At 32.6% G+C, this 11,446-nt stretch overlaps 2 protein-coding genes across 2 annotated transcripts; one reads left to right on the top strand and one right to left on the bottom strand.

Moving 5' to 3' along the window:
• The first annotated feature begins 554 nt into the window (after positions 1–554).
• LOC115442253 lies at positions 555–2,892 on the top strand. Its single transcript, XM_030167265.2, has 5 exons — positions 555–691; positions 1,269–1,445; positions 1,720–1,834; positions 2,330–2,415; positions 2,768–2,892. Exons 1-5 carry the CDS (start codon positions 632–634, stop codon positions 2,783–2,785), a joined length of 456 nt encoding a protein of 151 aa, XP_030023125.2. The 5' UTR covers positions 555–631; the 3' UTR covers positions 2,786–2,892.
• A 3,145-nt stretch (positions 2,893–6,037) lies between these two features.
• Positions 6,038–10,701, bottom strand: LOC115442263 (general odorant-binding protein 28a). The gene is made up of 5 exons (XM_030167277.2): positions 10,574–10,701; positions 9,364–9,537; positions 7,939–8,053; positions 7,393–7,478; positions 6,038–6,153 (listed from the first exon to the last, which is right to left on the bottom strand). The coding sequence occupies exons 1-5, from the start codon at positions 10,628–10,630 to the stop codon at positions 6,133–6,135; spliced, it is 453 nt and encodes a 150-aa protein (XP_030023137.2). The 5' UTR covers positions 10,631–10,701; the 3' UTR covers positions 6,038–6,132.
• Between the last annotated feature and the right edge of the window lie 745 nt (positions 10,702–11,446).

The raw sequence follows: 11,446 nt of genomic DNA, 5'->3' as shown, positions 1-11,446 counted from the left end.
CTTGCAGCTTCGCCCGCGTGAAGGAGTTTTCCGGGATATTTTTTTTTCGACTTACTTGATATGTATCGTTATATTATGACCAAATTACACAAATCATTATAAATTGTAGCCTATGTGTTATTCTGATGCATAACCAATATTACTGTAAAGAGTCATCCAAATCCGTGAAGTAGTTTTTTCGTGAAAAAGGAACATGCATACATACATCCATACATCCATCCTCACAGAGTTTCGCATTTATAATATTAGTAGGATTTAAATTGTAAAAAATATAACCACACATTTTTCCTTATCGCTATGCATTCGACGTTTTATTCCTCTGAAATTCTTGCCTCATCATACAAATGCACTGGTGACTAGATAAACCCTAGTGTCACATAATAGATGTAAAGATTACCTTCCTAGTACCGATTATATACAAACATTTGACATTGAGGACCGTAATTCTCCAACTTTGAACTACACCTCATTATTGTCATTACGATTTCGTCAAAACTTCAAAAAAAGTCTAATAGCTGCCTGTATCAGAGGCAATCATATAAATTCAGGAGTACTGAACGATTTGACAATAATCTCCAAGACTTCGGACTTGCAGCTTCTGTGTCACGTAAACAAATAGTTTAAAATTAAAATGATTCGTGCTGTTGTGTTCTGTTGCTGCATGGTGGCTTTGATGCCTTTCTCAGCAAATGTAAGTAGAAACTAGAAAGTATACGTACCCCATAGATTAAACCTACTTAAAGTATGTTATATAAAGTTGTAAAATTATTAAAATAAACTTCATGACAAACTCCCTATGAACTGTATTAAAATGATCTAAAAAAATGCGTATTGATATTGTTATTAAATAATTTTCTACTAACATCTACATACTTTGTTGAAATATGCAATTGCCTGGGAAAAGTGACTGTATGAAGCAAATAATAATATAAAATATTTTTTTTGTGTTAACATCCTGTATAAAAAATCGTAGTTTTGAGGTTTGATAATGTGCGTATTTTAGTAACATTACATACGATTACTAACAATTATCGTCATTTGGATTTCCCCTAAATTGTTCTTTATAAAAATAGTAACAAAAAAGGATGTATGTTATTAAAGTTGTATATTATTATAATGTATGTTATTTTTTTTTTCAAATATGTATATTTTACATTTTCATTGAATGTACTACATTTTCTTAAGACTTTCCAAGTAGTACTAATTTAGCTAAAGTCGCTTAGATTTCTAGTGCTATTTTAAATTACTAACAATTCAATTTTTTACAGGCTATGACAGATGAACAGAAAGAAAAAATCCACGAGCACTTCGAAAAGTTAGGTCTAGGCTGCCTCAAAGAAAATACCATCACTGAAGATGACATCAAAGATCTGAGAGCCAAGAAAGTACCCTCTGGAGAGAATGCTGGTTGTTTCCTAGCATGCATGATGAAAGAAATTGGCGTCGTAAGTCATAATATTGATATTTTAAATACTGTAAATTACCAATAATTTTTTATCATTACCATTTATTTACAAAATCTCTCTTTTTGTCAGACTCTTGGGTTATTCAAGTAACGCAGGAATGAGAAAAAATGGTTATTTTCACTTAAACCACGAATTTATAGCATTTATTAGAGAACGAGTGTGGACGAAACATCAAACAGCTAATTTTAATAAAATCAATTTCTACGAACATTAGATGAAAAAACAATGTATTTAGTTTATTTATTCTTTTTAGCTCAATGATGAAGGCATGCTTGAAAAGGGACGAGCAATGGAACTAGCAAAGAAGGTTTTCGATGATGCTGAGGAATTGAAGAAAATAGAAGAATACATGCACTCTTGCTCATCTGGTAAGGAATTACTAAAATAATTGTTAACAAGAATTACTCTTGAATTTGTTGCATCACTATGTAACAAATTCCAGAATGTTGTTTGCCACTGCAAACAGTTGAAAATTAGGACGAACAGCGAAGCATATAGTGCTACCACTATTATATGTGTAAAGTGGTGCTACCACCACTTTACACATATAATATTTTTTTATTTAAATACTTTGAATTTTATACGTGCTCAATGCTGACGAGAGCTTAACTCATACAATTAGTACGCAACTGGATAATGAAGATTAAATTTGTGAAAGACCCCTAATAGTGGTCCTGTTAGAGGAGTGACGGCGTGGGGTCTGCCGGGAGCATTCACTAAGACAAGTTGGCATAATTATTATAGAGATCTTCTAGGCGCCGAGGCATTTTTCTGACCGCTAAATCATATTAGTATTGTTTATATATTACCTTCTGTTGTTGATAGCTGTAGACCAATTTTGTAATGGTTTTAATATTTTTTAGTAAACTCGGAATCCGTTGGTGATGGCGAGAAAGGCTGCGAAAGAGCTATGCTAGCTTATAAATGCATGGTTGAAAATGCTTCGAAGGTAACCAATATTTTACATTCTAAATTAATTTTATCATATTTAAATATTAATCTTCATAGCTCTTAGTAATGCTGATATCTTTGTTTTAAAATTTATCCTTCAGACATGTTAAGAACAAAAGGTCTTTTATCCCAGTCATAGACTTATTTTTTTTGCTGCTTCTATTGCTTCTTTCTACTTCAATTATCTTCCTTCTTTTTTCGTTCTAGTAGTCTCCAAGACTTAATGTATACGTCAAAACCCTCCGACGATAGACCGATGCCTTCTATGGCTAATGCCTATTTATATTTTTTACATTGTTACAAAAGTTGTACGTGTCTATATTTTCTAGTATATTATTTTCAAATTTCAGTTCGGTTTCGACATCTAATGAATTTATCCAGATTTAAGAAGTAATCAATGACAACAGCGCTAACGGACATATAATGTTATAATGGTGTAGTAAATTATTTAGTAAATGGTGATATTTCAACAGCATATTGTCTTTTACTGTTTTCCAAGAACACTTAGAAAGGTATTACAAATGGAGAAATGGCAAGAAGTATAATAGAATATAATGTAATAATAGACCTTATTTACCTTTCCATACAATTTCAATAGTGTACCTATATCACAATAAACTGTTGCGCGCAGATCTTGAATTCCATACTACGTGACCTCAAAGTCATTCATAGTCATATAATTGTCAACATCCAAACCCTGACAGTTATTGTGTCGTAATATATGCGCAATATATGATATAGTATTCCATTTTAGTATACTAACAAATATATTTGAGTACATTTATTGAGATTTTAAATAAATTACGAAAGGGAAGCCGGTAAGATCGGATTATAATATGGACCCTTCGCCACTGACAAACAAGGTCCAAACAACTCAATAAATGTACATGAACTCAAGATCTGCGCGCAACAGTTTATTGTAATTTATTTAAAATCATTACAACTATCTCCAGATCCCATTTATGTATATTATTAGAACTTATAAATTGTGTCGGGTCACGTTTCGCAAAATTTCATCCTTCACCACTGCTGTTTATTTATTTAAATTCTAAATTAAGATACTAATAACAATACTATAGAAGTAACAAATTAGTAAACAAACCTTGCTCGTTTTACTACGACAATGACATTACGAGATGTAATATCGCTCGACTATAACAACCTAATCGACCTTTATCCAAGAACATCAGTCGAGCAAATGTCACTGTACACAAAGCAACTAACCATGCTCATTGTTCCGACTTTATCGCAGAAAACGGTTTTTGAAAAAGGTTTAGAGGATTTTTTTTCAAGCCAGTAAAGAATCACAGGAAATTATACGAGAAAAAATATGTTTTAAATTATAACAATAAACGTTATTTAAGGAAAGTTTGAAGTATAGATGTTCCATGTTACACTTACGTGTTTCTGCCCATCCCCTAGTGAATAAACGACGTGATTCTATGTTTAGTTAATTTAAATTTCCCAAATAAATAAAAAGACACATTAAAAGATATTTCTAAAAATGTTATAGTTTTATTAACAACTAGCTTCCGCTCGCAGCTTCGCCCGCGTGGATTTCGGACTTCAAAAATGGAGCCGGTCGAGAACGTTCGAGAATGTTCGTTTTACGAAGCTACTCGCTAGGTGATTCGCTAGACTCTAGGTGCCAAGCAAGCCGCCTGCCTGTGCGTTCGCGACCTTATATATATACAAAAATAATCCTTATAGCATGATTCAGTATTCACGCATGATGGCTTATTATTAGCGTATTTCATGTATAACTTTGGTGTTTCTATACCGATTTCTATGATTCTTTTTTATGGAATATTTAATTAATAATGTTAACTTTTTTAATTAGGGATGACTGAGAGTGTTATAAACGTAAGAGTAGACAAATATAATGACAAAGCTTCGAACTGCTAAGCTATCGGGAGTTACACGTGTTATTGTGAGTCAACCATAAAAGATAGACATATGCTGTCGTGGGATATTTTTTACATAATTTTAAGGAGAACATTTCTGTCATACATGATTTCTGTGTAGCTTTAACCATTAAGGTTGCACACGCGACGGAAGCTTAAAAAATGGAGTAACTTCTCCCGTTTTCCCAACATTTCCCTTCACTGCTCTGCTCCCTATTAATTGTAGCGTGATGAAAAGTATACTATAACCAGCACAGGAGTATGACAAATAATTGTACCAAGTTTCGTTAAAATCCGTCGAGTAGTTTTTGTTTCTATAACGGTTATACAGACAGACAGACAGACAGACAGACAAAAATTTTACTAATTGCATTTTTGGCATCAGTATCGATCCCTAATCACCCCCTGATAGTTATTTTGGAAATATATTTCATGTACAGAATTGACCTCTCTACAGATTTATTATAAGTATAGAAGATAGATTGTCCTAGCAGTGAGTCGACTCATTTATTAATACTTATGTAAACTAAGTCTAAGATAAAGCTATACTGTAACAAATACTGTAACAAGTTACGATGGGGTTGTTATGTCTGCCAAAGATAAAAACCCCGAAATTAAAAACAAGATTTAAAAAAAATGTTATAGTTATAATGACCATGTTAAATGTAATATTTAAAACGCAAAATGGAAATCATCAAACTAATTAGAAACTCTGGGTCAATTATGTTCTATTTACAAAGATCAATGCCAATATCTAGAAATCGAAGGCACTCTATTTTATAGGAATATTTACTTTATACATCCTTATGTTTTAGTACTTCAACTTATTGAAAGGAATGTCACGGTTATCTGTGAAAACAGTAGCAATTCCACAAAAAGCTTACAAACTGGTGCACAGAGACGTTCTTGATGATAGAATTTAACTACTTCAGTGGCGTAGTTGTATTAGGGTAAGACTGCAGTGTTGAGGCTTCGGGTTCGTTCCCCGGGTCGAGCGAGTAATATTGGGTTTTTTTATTCGGTGATAGACTCACCCTTTATGACGTCATGGGACGGAATACACACGGTAGAAAATGGGTGTACCAGTTGCGTCTCTGACTACCCCTTCCGAGATAAAAGGCGTGAGTGTGTGTGGAGAATTTAATTATTTCTCCAAATGGTTACTCAATTATTATTTTTTTCAAAAGTCACCGTAGCCAAATATTAAGCTTTAATTCGATCTGCATAGGTTAATAACCGAATAATAAAACCTGTTATGCTATTATAATTTTAATGATCATTAAAATTATATTACGTCTCTCACTACGGCAGTAAACTTCCTTATTTTTTTATGACAATAAATTATGTCAATATAAAGTTAGGAACTTCCAGAATTACGAAACTACTTGGCACTGACCTGCAATCGTCATTCTTAAGGTTATTAGATGTTAAGTTTTACGACACCTCCTTTATTACTTAATATACATAATGTAATATTCTGAATGTTGGTAACAACATTATAAATTACATTTGATATTTGGTCGTGGAGTTAATTAATTATAAGAAATTTCTTATGAGTTGCATGAAATCTATCTAATGGTATCGAAAATGATCGGACTAACAATATTAAACAAAAATAATTTATAGTGTTGGCTTGGAAAATTATAAGTTTCTTGGGTTAAGTTCTCTGAGGTATGAAATTTTCCATTTAAGCCTTAAGTCGATTGAAACAAATAATAACATTCAACTACGTTTATTTAATAATAAAACTACAAAGATACTGTTGCCGATGATCATCCTCTTGTATCTTCATATGTAACAGTTAATACAGCTTAAAATGTGAATACTGAGAACTGAAAAGAAAAAGGTAAGTGATTAATATATTGTTCCAACAAAATACAATATAGCATTAATCTAACCGAATAATATGCGAAAACACTATGTGAAAATAAACATTGCTATGAATAAACGCCGAAACTACTGAATCTATTTAAAGAAATTTGATACAAATATCTAACTAGCTTAATATATGTATTATTGTTTATATCTTATTGTCCGCAATAGGACTTTCATTCAAAACAATCATACAGTCGGAGCTGCTAGCACCAAATACTTCACTATAAAAAAACGTTACGGCTTAGACCATGGCACATTTTCCTTTTACGCAGACCCTTGCTAATGTTTCAAGACAATAATATTAGTATTTTACACTTCAAAAAGAGAACGTAAACGCGTAAATCCTGTTGTATAGTAATGACCTTAGTGAGGTCCATGTACCTTTTAATATAAAATAGTTTTTTAAAGTTGCATATTGTTTACCTGATAACAAGATCAACAACTTTTTAAATATCAGGACATTTGAAAAAGACGGGAGCCGCTCGTGGTATTTCACACATATAAACGCAAGTTGTATTGTCAGTTCTACTAATTAGCTTGTATCAATAAGATTTAAAAACAAGAATCTTGTAAATCGGAGAGTAAAAAAAGATAACTGAACATGCATATTACGACGCATAGATAATCTTCCTCCTTTCAAGTCGGTTGAAAACCGATGAACACTCAACATACAAACACACTTATAGAATATTATAAAATCATGTACAGATTTAATATACTGTCTCGATAGCATTGTTACATTTTGTGCATTGTATGACACCACTGAACTTCCGAGTACGAATCTCGCATATATCGATTGGATTTTTCCTGTCAGTATCAGCCGGAATTTGGAAATTGTGTCAGATAGGCGATAGGCTCGCCTCCCATCACATTATAGGAAAACACATCAGGTGAAAAGTGGTTGCCCTGGATGCACCTCCGCCTAACCTTTCGAAGATAAAGGCGTGGTTATTGAGGAATTACTGTACAAGCTAATTTTTATCCCGGAAAAGTCCACGGTAGGGCTATTATCCTGGCAAAGGTGTTTCACGCCGGCGTAACCGCTAGCTACTTCTGCGACCGTACCCAAGATGTCTTTCTACAATCGTTGACACGAACGTTATGTATGGGAATGACATATACTAGCGATAAACTTATAGATTTCTTTTTCTTATTCTATACCATAGACCGTCATCTAATATTACAATGATACCTACATCACCCCTTTTAGCCAAGAAGCAAGTGACTAATTCCTTCGCCCTGTCGCATCCTTTGTTACCGTCACTCACATTTTTCTGGTTCACTGTAAACACATTGTTTTTAATTAAAACAACCTATTCTAGGCAAAGTTATTTATTTTAGGCAAAGTTCATTACCAGACTATTTTTAAAGTTATAAAAAAACGACCTTGTTTAAAAATGCATTATTGATATAAAGATAATAATAATGCCTTTATTTAAAATATATATATATATATATATATATATATATATATATATATATATATATACATATAATTTAATGTCACAAAATGTTTGACTATATTTTAATCATAAAACTACAGAAAATTAGTATATAAAGAGAAGAAATTTATTTAATAATAACTCATAAAAAATGGGATCAATGACTAGCACAAATCAAATGATTAGTTAGTCTTTTCAAATATATAAAAGGGAAACAAATACAGTATACATATTTTCCAAATATGCTATACTGTGCAATGGGCTTTGCATAACATTAAGTATATAGTACACTTCACTCACCTTCAGTACAGTCCTTAATAATTTTATCGAAGTTGGTGACATCTTTTTCACTACTAATGTACTTCTTGCTTTTTTCTTTTGTAGCCTCAACGTCGAATAATCCATTTTTGTCAATCTGAAATAACAGAAAACCATTTTCGTAACTCCTAAATTTTTAAAAATCATTACGAAAAATCTAAAACTCCTACTCCTCCCTATCTTTCTATTTGATTAATTTCGGTGCGGGATAATGACATATTAGTTTTCCCTGAGACTCGCCGAGCTTCATTGCTCGGTGTCATAAAATGCGTGCCACTGCTGATCCTGGCTTACAGGAGTTGTAGTGGTGGGTGTGAGGGCGGGAAAGTCTCGTATAGAATGTTTTTACACAAGCAGCCATAACAATGATACAATTATTAATCAATCTATAGAAACAATACAACAGCTTTAAAGTGAGTAGCAAAGATTTCCAGAACAGAGGTTATGCAACTAATTCTATATAAGTAGGTAGGTACATAATAAGATTAATAAACCAGTCGAACTAAAGGCCACTTAGTACATTTCCATTGCAAACACATAAAAAATACATTTATGAATATTGCTACATTTCTTGATAGACGAAATTGTAAGATCTGTAGACTTTATCAAGTAATTTGTCAGTTTGTAGATTAAACCCAATTATATCACGTTTTAATCTGCCTGCTAAATCTATCACAAGTTTATTTATTTTGCGTCGCCTAAACATATTTCAATAATATACATGTACCTATTTATGAGATAAAGAGCATTCAAACCCATTTTGTTTAAACATCTCTTTATATAAAACGGCGTATAAATCAATTAAGATGTTTTCCTCTATAACGTCATTAAACGGAATAGAGACCTATTTATACCGAAAAGTAATAATATGATAATATCAGCCCAGTATTATATACTTGCCCACTGCTGAGCACGGGCCTCCTGTGCTACTGAGAGGGATTAGGCCTTAGTCCGCCACGCTGGCCTAGTGCGGATTTGTAGACTTCACACACCTTCGAAATTCCTATAGAAAAGTTTCCTCACGATGTTTTCCTTCACCGTTAAAGCGAACGATAAATTCACAAAGAATACACACATGATTTTTAGAAAAGTCAGAGGTGTGTGCCCTTGGGTTTGAACCTGCAGACATTCGTCTTGGCAGTCCGTTCCACACCCAACTAGGCTATCGCCGCTTTATAATATATACCCTTTTTTCGCTTTTACCGAATAAAGGGTATATATAATTTAAGATGACTTTTAACTATGTTACGTCATAAAACCGAAAAGTGAGTGCACATGTTACGCCTCTGCTTACCCTTCGATGATAAAAGGATCAAAGGTATATTTATTGTACGTCTTTAAACTTGTTTATGAAATTCTCATTTATTATTTTGACTAAATATGGCGGTATACGTTAAATATACTTACAATACCGGCACTCTTCAAAACGCAACCAAGGAAGCAAGGGTTGAGGCCAAGAGGATTGACGGACTCCTTCGCATCCTTGATTTGGCCTTCAGAGACTCCGTACTCTTGTGAACACTTGACGATGTGAGGAAGAATTGATTGGCTGATTTGGTTTCTCTCATTCTCACTGACAGCCTAAAATTAAAAAAATAAATGAATTTCCCTATTACAATGATATTATCCTACTAATATTATAAATGCCAAAGTTTGTGAGGATGGATGTATGTATGTTTGTTATTCTTTCACGAAAAAGCTATTGAACGGATTTGGATGAAACTTTATAGTTATATTGCTTATACATCAAAAATGCACATAGGGTACAATTTATAATGATTTTGTGTAATTTGGTCATAATATAACGATACATATCAAGTAAGTCGAAAAAAAAAATTATCCCGGAAAACTCGAGGAAGCCACGAGCAAAAGCTAATAATTATACAAGTTTAAGATATAAAAAAAATAATATAATAAACGACGATAACGAATTTGGTTAAAATTACAGATAGATACTGTACTGGGTTAAAAAATAGAATGTGGGACTTTTATACTAGGTAAGATAAACAAACGAGCATAGTCTCAGGATAAATCTAGAGTTTAATAATATTAACCGATGCCTATAATATATCAGATAGTAGGTTAAGAGTCAGAACATTAAATAATATCATCTTTGAGGTACACACAGTAATCTCGTAAATATAAAAAAAAAAAAATATAAAATAGCCTTGGAAATCAGCTCGTTCGGAAAGAAAAAAAAATGTAAATATCATATATAGTGGATACTAGTTACAAACAAAACATTTGAGACGAATAATATTTTATGATGACTCTATTACATATATTGACACTAAAATCAATGTAGTATAAACACTTTCCAAGAACTAAGGAAGATAGAAGAAAGTGGCTAATAAAATTATAGTCCTTAATTACCTATATATAAAATACAATTAAAGTAAATGCATCTAGATCGATCAAGGAGCGGCGCGCGATGCGTCCGTTCTAAAGCCTAAGCTTAGCCTCGCTTTATGCTATCTAGATCTATAAACAAAGCCCAAAAATACCATGATCTTAGACCTAAAAAGCCTAACTAAAAGAAAATATAAACAACATAAACGAAGATAACAACAGTCCTGTAAACCAAAGCATAAATAATCTTCAAAAAACGAATACTTACACCGACGCTAACGGCGAAAACACCAAAACACAATACAAAGAATGAAATCACAGACATGTTTATAATTTATTTACACAGATGTTGCTCCTAAGTTAGTTCGGCTTGATCTGGCTTCAGAATCCTTTGGCTCCGTTTATATATTAAACTTACGTCAAGTAACAACGGAGATGTAATTAACATAATGATTCACACTTTAAACTACAATGCGTTGTTAAAAATTAAGTCATAATTTTTTTTTGACAAAAGCTAACGACTTTTTCTGGCTTTTACTGCTACACGGTCCTTTGATTCCGTGAATGTCAAAAGTCATGACTTTTGTGTCGTATAACGTAAATAAATCAATTTTGCTGTCTGCAGCTTCTGTATTGTCTAACAAATGTGTTTAGACAACTTCGATATTAATTAATAATATAAATATAAATGTATATTTAGTAGAACTAGTCATAATAACAGTTAAATGAATTAAGATAAAATATGGACCTATGTCCTTGTCCTGGAGTTAAAGTTTGACCCGGGAAAAAATGTCTAAGGGTGTTACTAGGGAAGCGAGATCTGGCGCAGTCCTACCAGCTTTATGGTGCGTTCTAAGGCACGAGGGTGTAACAGCGCCAAATTGTTTGACTTGATTCGGGATGTGAAACCGGGGGCACTTGGTCTAGGATTTTAAGCCAGCGTTACTGCTCACTTTGTCAAATTATCATAACCCATGTTAATTCGAAAGATAAATCCTTTATACAACAAATATCCTGTACAAGAAAGCTTTCTTGTTGAATTGTACTAACGTAGTACATTCTGATTAAGTGTAGTCAATTTTTTAAATATAAATTTCAAAAATGTATATTACTTATGTTTCAGTAATAAAAATCATATTTA

This window comes from Manduca sexta, chromosome 11, assembly GCF_014839805.1.
Source record: "Manduca sexta isolate Smith_Timp_Sample1 chromosome 11, JHU_Msex_v1.0, whole genome shotgun sequence".
In the NCBI taxonomy this organism is placed as follows: domain Eukaryota; kingdom Metazoa; phylum Arthropoda; class Insecta; order Lepidoptera; family Sphingidae; genus Manduca; species Manduca sexta.
The sequence above is the reverse complement of the archived record's forward strand: the minus strand, read 5'-3'. Positions and strand labels throughout refer to the sequence as shown.